Source organism: Penicillium subrubescens, assembly GCF_028828155.1.
Source record: "Penicillium subrubescens strain IBT 31985 chromosome Unknown utg000004l_segment0_segment0, whole genome shotgun sequence".
NCBI lineage: Eukaryota > Fungi > Ascomycota > Eurotiomycetes > Eurotiales > Aspergillaceae > Penicillium > Penicillium subrubescens.
Genome location: NW_026643154.1, coordinates 2,868,774 through 2,881,068, shown reverse-complemented (window position 1 = coordinate 2,881,068; position 12,295 = coordinate 2,868,774). Strand labels below are relative to the sequence as shown.

At 47.7% G+C, this 12,295-nt stretch overlaps 2 protein-coding genes across 2 annotated transcripts; both read left to right on the top strand.

The window, feature by feature from the left end:
- Positions 1-342: 342 nt before the first annotated feature.
- Positions 343-6,742, top strand: N7473_006080 (non-ribosomal peptide synthetase; the record flags this gene model as incomplete). Its single annotated transcript, XM_057152020.1, has 5 exons — positions 343-952; positions 1,007-3,955; positions 4,007-4,281; positions 4,343-4,432; positions 4,487-6,742. 5 exons carry the CDS (start codon positions 343-345, stop codon positions 6,740-6,742), a joined length of 6,180 nt encoding a protein of 2,059 aa, XP_057009825.1.
- A 3,579-nt stretch (positions 6,743-10,321) lies between these two features.
- Positions 10,322-12,257, top strand: N7473_006079 (uncharacterized protein; the record flags this gene model as incomplete). The annotated part of the gene is made up of 4 exons (XM_057152019.1): positions 10,322-10,430; positions 10,538-11,130; positions 11,184-11,467; positions 11,538-12,257. The coding sequence occupies exons 2-4, from the start codon at positions 10,962-10,964 to the stop codon at positions 12,255-12,257; spliced, it is 1,173 nt and encodes a 390-aa protein (XP_057009824.1). The 5' UTR covers positions 10,322-10,430; positions 10,538-10,961.
- Positions 12,258-12,295: the final 38 nt, after the last annotated feature.

The following is a 12,295-nucleotide window of genomic DNA, read 5'->3' as shown; positions in this document are numbered from 1 at the left end:
GACCATCGTCCTTATGGAAAATCGTTTCCTTGCTGGCTTGACGCAGTACTACATTGCATGCCGGAGCAAAAGCAAGATCATGAAGTGTCTTGAGCTAGCAACGCTAGTTTCTGCACGATCTAGATGACATCCCTTGCTTGATGGGCAAGGATGCAAGGAGTATACTATAAATGCGGGCAACGGTGGGACGCCCAGCATTCTGTTCGTAATATTAGAAAAGGTAACATTACAAAAGTCAGCTGTTTATTTTAGTTCAGATAAGTATGTAGAGAAGGGAGTGTTCCATATAAGTATAGATCTCAGTTTGAAAATCAAATCAGCCTCCAGTCAAGAACTAACACCATGGCTGCGAAAGATCCACAGTCTGTCCTCGATCTGTTCCGTCGATCAGTGCAAGAAAGTGCCGGCAGACATGCCGTAGAAGATGGCCAAAACTCCGTCTTATCATACCGGCAGCTAGACCTCGCTTCCTCAAAATTGGCGCAATATCTCCAGCAGTGCGATGTGAACGTTGGGCAGCCAATTCCATTGCTGGCGACTTCCTGTTGCGATATGGTTGTGGGAATTTTGGGCATCCTCAAAGCCGGAGGGTGCTATGTACCACTTGACCGAGCACAATGGCCACCAGAAAAGATAGACTCGATTCTTGGGCGCATTGATGCAGACTTGATCGTTTATACAGGCGTTCAGCCCGATATCCGGACACGGGAAGTCAGATGCGTCAGTGTCGAGGATGTTTTAACCAATTTCCCTGCCGTGGAAACTGTGAAATCTCTGAATGACGACTTTTCAAAACGAATGTGCATAATCTTCACCTCCGGGACAACCGACAAACCAAAGGGCGTCATTCTGACACATGCCTCGGTGCTCAATCTCGTTTCATCCCCCCCATTTAATTTTGCGATATCCAAAGGCGACCGGATGCTTCTTGTACTCTCTATGGCGTTTGACGGTAAGACGTCCATGTTCTCCCGACGTGCTAGATGAATGCTAAATATCAAACAAGCTTTCATGGGTGCGCTCTTCAGCACCATATGTAATAGCGGGACAGTAGTCCTCGCCAGTTCTGAGACTATCCAGGAACGTGCGGTCACAGCGAATGTGTTTGCTGTCACTCCCTCTATCCTGGATGTTTTGAGCTTGCCAACACATAGTACCGACTATCCGGAGCTCAAGCGCGTTATTCTGGGGGGCGAGACCCCATCCCAGAGACTCATCGAGGGCTGGTCTTCTGCAAATGTTGATTTCTGGATTGCGTACGGGCCAACAGAAGCTACATGTACCATCTTAACGGGCCTTTTGCAGGCAGACAGAAAGACTGGCCGCTACCACACTACCCGACTTGGTCAATCCATTCCAAATTCCACCATTACGCTTGTTGATGAAAATTTGCAAGAAGTCAGTGATATTGGTATCGAAGGCGAGATATTCGTTTCGGGTCACTGCCTAGCAGAAGGCTACTGGGGTGACGAGAGATTGACAGAGACCAAGTTCATCCAGTATCAAAACGATAGAACATATCGCACAGGTGACATGGCTAAGTGGGTGATCACCGAGTCGGGGTCCCGAATGCTAGAGTTCCTTGGCCGAAGGGATCGGATCACGAAGATCCGAGGGTTCCTCGTCAACCTCTCCCAGGATTTAGATGCCAAAGTCGTGCAGCTTGACGAACATATCACGTTCTCTTTTTCGCTCGTTCTCAACGGAATGTTGGTCTCTGTGGTTGGTCCAGAGGACGTCGATACAGAAACGCTTATTGCCAGATGGAAAGCGATATCACCAGCTTATATGGTTCCGGATCATCTCGTGGCCCTTAGTCATCTTCCAATGATGAATGGCAAGACTGATGTCAAGGCCCTCAAGAGAGTCTTGAGCGGAAACCTACCTTCGACTGTTAATCATGTTGGAAGTGTCACATGCACTCTGGATGAAGCGATAATGATGGCACTTTCCCATGTCACCAATATTCCAATCGATCATTTTGACACCAAAAAGTCGGCCGTGAACTACGGAGTACATTCACTGACTGCCATCAAAGTATCCACGCTTTGCCGTGAGCGTGGATTCACCGTCCCTGTTCGGGATATCCTCCTTGCGCCGTCCATACAAGCTCTGATAGATCATTGTGTCACCAAAGGTCCAACTGCTCCCTCTCATATTCAAGCGTCATATCGAACTGAAGAGGTAGCACTTACTCCTCTACAGAGAGGGCTCCTTCTTGCCACTCTAGAGGACCCAAGTGTGAACTACGTGCAACATATTTCACATTATGCCACAAGCGATATCCCCCGCATCAGTGCAGCATGGGAGTCGCTCGCCTTGACAGAACCATTGTTCCGGATGACTTTCAGTTGGCTACAGGCTGAGCCAACACAAAGTCTTCAGCTGCGTCCTACATTTAATTGGGACGAGATGGTTGTCAATACGCAGCAGGAGATCAACATGGCTCTCCATGAATTGACTACCCGCGCTGATCTGGGCAACAGTTTTGCAGTCTTGCATTGTGAAGGTGATGAGTTAGAATCAGGTCAGAGTATTGTGGTGTGGACTGTTCATCATGCGCTTATAGATGGCTACTCTGCATCACTGATTTTCCAGAAAATCGACAACAAGCTCCATGGAAAACCCACTGAAAGCTCTCTTCCATTTACGGTGGCGGTCCAGGATATGGATCGCTTACGCTTGGAGACAACTGCAGAGGCGCAGGAATTCTGGAGGGAGTTGGAGCCACTTTTTCCCAAAGCATCTGGGGAGATCATATTCCCTTCTTTGTCCCACAGCCCCCGCAAAAACGGCCATGCACAAATCCACGTTCCACAGAGCATAGACCAAGACAAGATAGAAGCCTATGCTCGGGCTGCTAATATTACCCCAGCTGCCATCTACAATGCCGCATGGGTGCTACTCCTCGCCAGCTACACGGGTTCAGATGCGATAGCCTATGGGGCCGTTTTCTCGGGTCGCTCGCTTCCTTTCAGATGGACTGAGACGATGCTGGGACCATTGATTGAAACATCGCCTGTGGTCGTTGAGATCGACAGACAGCAAAAGACAGCCGACTTCTTGCAGCAAATTCATCGGATCATTCAGTATCTGTCTAGCTTCCATGGCTCACATCTCCCTTCTAATATTCCATCATTTTCCACCACCGTTACTGTCCAAGACAAGGAATCTGCGAAAGGATTAAGCGCTGTCAAACAGTTTCGTGAGCCATATTTCCGAAATACCGCAGCCACTCCTCTTAATCTGGTCGTCAACCCAGATGGCAAGATCAGCATTTTCTATAGGACTGAAAGCTTCCTACCTGCACTGATTGAAAATGTTGGAGCTGTCTATAGCAACCTCCTCTCTGTTATCTTGTGTGACCAGGTTACTGTGCAGAAGTGCCTCGACCTGAGGTTTCCTCTCCAAATGCGGCAAAGCTTGCTGGCCACAGGCAACTTTGGATCATCAGCTAGCAGGAACTGCGATGCAGCGAAGACTATCAGCGATCTGTTTCGAATTGCTGCGAACCAGCACTCCTCCAGAGCGGCAATCCAGCGGGCGGACATCACGCTGACCTATTCCAAACTCTCTGGCCATGTAGACAAGGTGGCTGCTATAATTTCATGTCTTGTTCCACCCGGAAAAGTGGTTGCAGTCTTAGCGGATCGTTCCATTAATTGGATTGTGGCTATGCTAGCAGCCATGCAAGCAGATACAATCTATTGTCCAGTGGACGGATCTTATTCTGCGGAATACCGTACCCAGCTTCTTGAGCGCGGTGAAGCACGACTTTTACTCGTTCCGGACAGCTTGCAGATTTCCGTAGTAGGCCAAAATGGGCCGTTGACGCTGGCGATCGACAACATCCTTAACAGCTGCAGCGGCCCAGTAAACCTGCCGATCAGAGGACCGCGGCCAAGCTCGACAGCATACATTTGCTTTACTTCGGGATCTACTGGTCAACCAAAAGGTACCTTTTGGGCATTTGTCATTGGATCAGAATTATGCTAAAATTCTCCAGGTGTACTATGCCGACATCGAAGTATTGTTGCCTTATACGCTGCACCGGCTGCCCGGCCCACAAGTCATCCTGGCGTACGAATTGCGCAAATGCTTTCTCCTGGCTTCGACGGCTGCATACATGAGATCCTCTCCACAGTCTGCTTCGGAAGCACTTTGGTACTCCGGCGAGAACAAGACGATGTTTTCTCTCATCTTCAAGACGTGGATGTTGCTATTTTAACCCCATCCGTAGCCTCAGAGCTGAGCCCAGAAGATTATCCGAACTTGAAATCGGTACGTTTGAGCATATTCACACGGGATTCCTACCCTCTAATATTTTTGCTCGCTTTTCAAGGTCCATTTCGGAGGAGAGCCTGTGCCAGAGCCGTTAGTCGAACGATGGGCAGCAGGAAGAACACTGTACAATATTTACGGGCCCACAGAGGTAAGACAACCATATGTTTTCGGAAATAGACAAAATCTCAATTTTGTGTTACAGACTTCCCTTCTTGTCTGCCACCACCAATTAAAGCCTGGCGGTACGGTGAGCCTTGGTCGTCCTTTGCCGTCAGCAAGAATTTACATTCTCAACGAGCAACTGGACCTTCAGCCTCCCTTTGTGGTCGGGACAATCTTCATTGCTGGTATTCAAGTAGCTCAAGGCTACCACAACATGGAGAAGAAGACATCGGAGGAGATTCTTCCCGATCCATTCTGTGGGAGCTCGACAAAAGAAATGATGTTCCGCTCCGGTGACCTTGGGTTCTGGGATGAGCAGGGAAATCTGCATTGCTGTGGTCGTAACGATCGCCAAGTCAAAATGCGAGGCTTCCGAATTAACTTGGATGACATCACAACAGTCGTTCTTCAGAAAATGCCATCAGTGCGCAAATCGGTTGCGACAGCAGAAAATGGTGTTGTGGTGGTCTGGGTTGAGCCCAAAGAAATTGATACAGAGCTCCTCAAGCGAAAGCTTTCCCAAGCGCTACCACCCCATGCTGTCCCCCAAAAAGTATTCGCCCTCGAGAGGTTGCCTCAAACACAGAATGGGAAGGTTGATACAAAAACCCTCACGTCACATGCACCGACATGTCAGACTTCAGGGAGCAATGAGGCTCTGACTTCAGTGGAGAAGACCATTGCCGAAGAATGGCGACGACTCTTGGCGCTGGACAAGACACATGACATATCCTGCTTCGACAATTTTGCCGCGCTAGGAGGGCATTCTTTACTACAGTTAGCGCTCGTGGCGCGACTGAAGAAGATTTTTCACATTCCCATCACCGTGAACGATGTCATCCGAGCATCCTCACTCCGAGGTCTGGCCAACCATATCCAAACATATGATAGCGCGCAGTCAAACACTATCTCGGGGGATTTATTGGGAGATCAGAGCAGGTCCCTCGGCCTGGATGACCCTTCACCTGCCGAGCTTGAATGGATCCACCGCCACCAAAACTCCGAGGAGAGGTCGTCATTCAATGTGCCTTATGTCGCGAAGCTTTCGAGCAAGATTGATCAACAGCTGCTCAAATTGGCCCTGGAGAAAGTTTTGAACCGACATCGAATTCTACGGTCTAGGTTCACGACTCAAGAAGGGAAAACAAAACGCTCCCTCTCACCAAATGCCATCATTGTGCCTCTCATGGATGATGTCGATATAACAGCCTTTATCCAGCAGTCCTTCAGGCTCGACAGTGAAGATCTCATTCGGGTTATTATCTCCTCCTCGACGCTCGTCATCTGCGCTTCTCACGTACTCTTCGATTTGACAGCTCTCAACGTGATTCTGCTGGAAACAGCCGATGCATACCACGGAAAAGAACTAGAGCCTCCCAAACACGAATACTTCGAAAGTACTGTTTGGAATCAGCCCATTGGGTCATCCTGTGCCTCATTCTGGCCAAAATACTTGGATGGACTCTCTTTTCTTGATTCTACTCCAGTGGGCTTAGGTACACAAGTAGCACCCAGGCGGTCTTACCGCGGAGCATCTGTGATGCAGGCTATTCCTTACTCGCTCTATAAGCGATTTCTCGCGCTGTCATCCCGAACTGGTATTACCTTGCATCAAATTGGCTTGGCGGCGGTTGGATTTGTGCTTCATGCTCTCTGTGGACGGGATGATATCCTTTTAGGAGCTCCGTATATGAACCGCCCCGATATGAGGGACATGTCAATGGTTGGACTGTTTCTGCAACCTCTTCCTGTGAGGGTCAAGTCAAGTAGTGATAATCTCACGACGGAGGAAGCTCTCTTTCAAGTTCGCGCATCATCTCAGTCCGCACTAGCGCACGCAATTCCCTGGCACCAGCTATTGAACCTGTTAGGTCTGCCATTTTTACCCCCATCACTTGCCAAACAAAGGCAGCAGCAACCACTCTTCGATTGCGTGGTCACATTCCATGACCATCGTGTCCGAGAAAAACACAGTCGCGCCTTTCCTATCGATGGTGTGACACCGACTCCCATTTCGGCGAAAGGTGCCAAGTTTTCTTGTCTCTTTGAATGGCAAGCTGAAAATGATGCCTTGAATATTCGCTATGAGTACGATACAGACGCGATGCCCGCGGCGTTCATCACAGTGATGCAGTCTATGATTATCTGCTGCTTGGAGCGCTTGCTGGATTCAAATTGTTCGATGCAAAACCTGCGCACGGAAATTTTGCAGGTTTTGTCGAAGGAATGCCGATTACGAGATTTACAGGTGTCCGATGCACATCGATTGGCCAAAGTCTTCCTCAAGGGAGTTTGACGCCAAAATTAGCGCCTATCACGAGAATATGGAAAGGGCAAAATACACGGCCACCATTTGAGACATACCATCTTCAAGTATCGTAGGGATATCCATATGTAGTCCGAGAGCTGCTATCAATCAACGGCCTCGTCTTGTTGTCAGATTCAAAATTTGCTTTCATTATGATCCTTACTTTGAGGGAGATGCGCGATGAGATATTATCAATTCAAATTGGTCATAAATTGAAAATTTCAAATACTAAAAGTCTATGTCCGAGTCAACGATGAAAGCACTCATTTCAATCTAGTTAGATTTATTACCTATCCTGAACACTTCCAATGGATAGGACTACTTGTGATGATATGCCTGACATGAGGTTATTCACACTTGGATGCCTTAAGGATAGCAAAGACTAATTATCTAAGTTAATGAACTAACTAGGCCGAACTAATGGGTTTAAAGTAAGGCGTTAGAACGAGCGTTATTAAATCTTATCCATATGAAGACTGAAGATCCTAAATATAGTCGGCCAAACAGGAGTACTTAGTGGGGGATGGGAAAGGGGGGGATTTGTTTGGTTCAAACCTTCAAAGCCAAACCCCCCAAGCCAAACTCAAACCCCCGGGCCCTGGCCAAGACTTTTTTAAGCGGAAACCCCCCCCTAAGTAATTTAAACTTTGGTATTTCCCGGTCGGGCAAAAGATATCTTTTAAATAACATAGCCTAAACTATATTTCTGATAAATTAGATTAGTAGATTTCTATCCAGAAGGGGCTAACCCTAAGGGTGCTAGCGTTGCAAGAGCGTAGCGAAATGTGCGGGGCGGATGTTTGCCTGGGCATACGGATTCGAGAGTTAGGACGAATATTTATTTTCTCCCCAGACTCATCGGGGTTTTGGTCATTCCTCAGCTCTCAAATAGTATGCCCTCTTAAAACTCTCCGTGGCTTCAAGAGTCCTAACTCCTCTAGTCCACAGGGATCGTGGTTTGTATCTCGGTTCGTGGCGCTGGAAACTCTCGGAGGACGCGAGATGGATCGAATGGAAAGAGGCCGCTTTTCGACCAGGCGGATCGTATATTCCGGGATGTAAATGCTTCATTTCGGGCGCGATCATAAAGATAGGTGAAGTGTGGCTTGCCGATGGCACCCACACCAGCTCGGCATGCCTGCTCAACCTGTGCCCGATATGCCGTTTTCAGAGGACCGAAGACGCCCACATCGCATGGCTGCAGTTTGTGAGACGTATGAGACGGGAGACGACACAGGATTATACGGTTAGCAAAGCAAAATTTCATGACCTCCACAGACTCATGAGTGCCAAAACCATCGCAGATTAAGAGTCGTGGCCGATCGCCTGCTCGGTCTCGAGTTTGCGGATCGAACACATTTTCCACCCAGTACAGACTGATGTATTTGTTCGTATATCCTGTTTTGGAGCAGGCAAAATGCCATCCGGAGGTGGCGTGAGTGGTCCACGAGCTGCGATGGGTGGCGGCCGGCCAGATAATGAGAGGATGGAGGCACCGGCCATCGGCGGAAATGCATTCGATTGCTGTACCTAGCGTCCGCTTCACCGTGGTCCCCCGATGCTTTCTCAAATCGTCTCTGTGGATAAGGACTTTGAGGGATTTGAGAACACTGAGAAGAACTCCTGTCTCGTCTATAATATAAACATTTTCCGGGAGAATAGCGGGATCGGCTAGCTCTCGGCCAATGATGGCAAACCAATGTCGGACTTTGTCTTCGATCTGCCGGTTATCTCGTTTCCAATCGATCGCTCGTAACCGTCGCGCTTTCAACTGCGGGTGGCGTAAGTAAAAGTTCTGCGGCCAATTCTTTCCCGGAGGTTGGATCTTAAGGCGGGGATCTGTGATCTGGAAAGTCGAGGATCGCTGGTGCGCGATGACCAGAGCGAGCGATCGCAGAAACCTAACTGGAAGCGGATAACCATTGTCCGCCAACCGTAGTATATATTCTACTAGTGCCTGCTCCTCTTGCGGGGTAAGGTACTACTACTTGGCAGCTTTATCAGCAATAGAAGGCTTGTTATTGGCCCGACGCTATAAGGTAGATACGGGGATCCCGGTTAATCTCGACCTATTTGCGTACGATATCCGCTTTTGACGTTAATGGGAGGGAGACATCGAGGGTAATTTTAAGTATAACCTGCTCTAAGAAATCTGCTGGTTAAAATGGAACCATTCAGATTCTGAGAGGGCATAGGAGTAAACACTGCGAATCATACGGATAACAGTAAGGGGGGGAGGTGGATTCCGGTATATGTTACAATATCTTATATTGTTCCTAAAATTATTCTCAACTTGTAACTTAAGTGAGGTAGTGTTGAAAACAACTTTCACCAGTTAGACTCGGCGAATTCAGAGTCTTAGAAAGGCCAGAGCCTACCGACTCTACACGAAGTTTCACCACACTATGAGTAACAATTTCTGGGAATGCTGGATATATTTTTGCTTATGGTTTCTTAATGATTGTTAATGTATTTGCTAGATTTTTAAACATTCGCCATCCCGTTCAACAATCATAGTTGATTCTTGCAAGGTAGTCGACAATGGTGATGCTGTATCCATAACCCGCCCTAATAACCAGTGATTTGAACATTGTTATTTGAGCATAGTTGCTGGCACATACGGTATTGATGAAAACAAAACGAGTATAACTATTCACATCAACAGCATTTAGACTATAGCATGGGCAAATGAGCTGTAGGGCTCAGGATTGAGCTCAGATAGCGCCCTGTTTGACCGTTGAACATCAAGAGAAAATTGAAATGCACGGACCTAAATTTTATGTGGAGAAGGTCTATTGGCTAGCCAATGGTTTTACTGATAATGCCTTCCATTTTTGACCGGCAAGTGCGTTGGAAGTTCTATGACAATTTCACCGTTCCCTTGTAGTCACCGTTTCTTGTAGTATGTCGACCGAAACTCTTTAATACCCCTAGCCCCATTTTTGATAACATTGGATGTACTGGAAGCAATATCTCTGTGTTGATGGTGAATTGAACGTAACTCAGCAGTAAAACGTTTTCATTAATTGAACGCCTGCTTAATGAACGGGCTTATTTCTCTCCTATTGTTAACTATGTTTACTTGCTTGGTAATATGTTTGTTTGTTCACAAAGCAGATGTCCGTGAGGACAATGTGAAGCCCAGGCACGTTCACGATCAACTAGCCGTCACATCTTAGTTCTTCATTCACCATCTCATAATTTTGAACTTGTTCACTCTCAAATGGTCATGTCTGTAAATGGCATCATGATGAACGTAGACACTCATAAAAAGCAAAATGAATTTATCAAAACTGCCTACTCAGTTGTACAAAGGGATCAGCACCGCATTGCTCTGTTTGCCTAAAGAAATAACCACCCCCACCATTTGGGACCGGCCATCCACTTCCCGAAATAGCCAATACGGGCCATTTTTCACCAAGAAGGCTTTGAAGGCTGAGTCGACGCTACGAGAGTGGGAGGTCCTCGACTATTAGGAATGCACGTGATGCAGATCAGTGCGACGAGGAAGTGGGGTTAGAACCTCCTCTCGAGGTGAGTCACCGTTTAAAAACCAGTCCTCTGTCACTTTCATCCTTGAACGCTTCTCGCTTCTTCCACCTTCTTACGCCTTCCAGGTGCAGAGCTGTTTAATCCATACGAACTAACGAATGTGATTGCTTCAACAAGCCGGTGTGTAGGTATTCATTTTCAGCTCGTGGTCTTATGCGCTGGCTCGGGGTGATGTTTTCTTCTACCAGCCCTGTTCGTCCCATTCCCTGTTAATTGTTTGGAATGCCCCAGGCTTTCCGTGCAAGAACTGCTTGTCTTCCGGATTTTGCGCCTATGGGTCCCGTAAACAGATGATTTCGTTCCTCGGGCTACCAACTACGCCACTAGCCAACCACATTCAACAGTCAAGCCAACCTGGCCCGCAACCCAACGTTCTTTCAAGTCGCCAACACGAAGCTGCGATATGATATTAAAGCCATGGACTGGACACAGCGTAGACGCTGGTTAGGGAGGTCGGTTTGAATTTCGAGACCGCAAAAAGACGTCACCTCACAATGGGCCTGGATCTACGCCCCAGGACTGCTAAATCTGGGATAAGGAGACGTTGTGGATACATGATTGGCTTATACCTGTCAACAGCCCCACCCAGGTGGGCTTGGCTCGTCGATCAGTCTGCTCGAAAGTTCCAGAGCAAAGGAAGCGGCTGGTATTTATAATGCTGGAGGTGGGCGCGTCCTCGGTCACACGCATCGCATTCTCCAAGTATCATGGACGAGACCGCCCGAGTCTTTCTAGCCCAGGCCATCCGGGACGCGTTCACGTCTCTGGCATCGATCATAACGAAGAGTATATTGACTGCTTGATTTCTAAAGTCGATAATGACGGTACGTTAGACACTTGACTTGCCTAATAGAATAAGTGTTGACCGTGATTCTAGTCCTCCAGGCTCAACTAGCGAGCCAGGACGGCAACACAGAAGAGTCCCCGTTGCGAACCACCGGCTTAGCATTACAAACGCCTCCGGCTTCCCCGCACAGAGAGCGTGGATCCTATCGGATTCTGAATGCACCGAAAAGGAACTATGGAAATCTTGCAGGCGCAGAACCGAGGAAGAGGAGAAAGCGGCCTATTTCGAAGCTTTCTGAAAATTTAGGTAATAAATCTCCAGACAGAATTGCTGATGAACCTATCGAGGTGGGTTGTAAGAATATAAGTCAACAGGTATGCCACTTTTGCCATCGGACAAAATTGTTTCAGGTACTTGATCCGAGGCTAACGTCCTTTGATCTAGCCTGACTACGACCATGTGAAAGGTACCCACCATTTAGATATCTCCGTCGACATTTCCTCGTCTTATCAAGCAGACTCCGCGTATACATTGAGAGCAATGTCATCGATATTGTTCGAGTGCGTGAAGGTCAATTTCACTATTGGTCTCTACGGGCACCGAACGAGCCGTATCCCGACAACCACTAAGCCTAACAATATCCGGAAATATGTTGATGAGGTTTCAGAACTTGATTATGAAAAAGCAATTCACGTTATTCGCAGAGATAATGCTTTGGCCACGGGTAAGGGTCTTCAAAATCGATTCAACGAAACAATTTTCTGGAAGATCATTCTCAAGTGTGCCGCGTTGATCGATCATACAAAGCTACCAACCGCGAAAGGACCGGCAGACGGATTTACTATGGCAGAAAAAGCTGCAACCAAGAAATTCATGGAAGATGCTGGATACGGGTTGGGTGCAGAAAATCAACGGCAATGCCGCTTTTTCTGGGAAAACCTGTTCAAAATGCGTGAAGCTGGCATTAATAAAGTCCTCTATTACCGGACTAAGGAATTCGACAGCTACTGCAAGGGATATTCAAAAATGTCAGAAATCTCTCTTGTGGATGAGGTCATGAGGTGGGAGGCCCACTATAGACCTCATATCGAACAACCAGAAACCCGGGTCCTCAGACTTGGGAAAGGCGACCTGGCACGCCTATCTGATCTTGAGAATCCCTAAGTTGTAGAGAGGCTGAAAGTTCCGGAATCCTCTTAGAA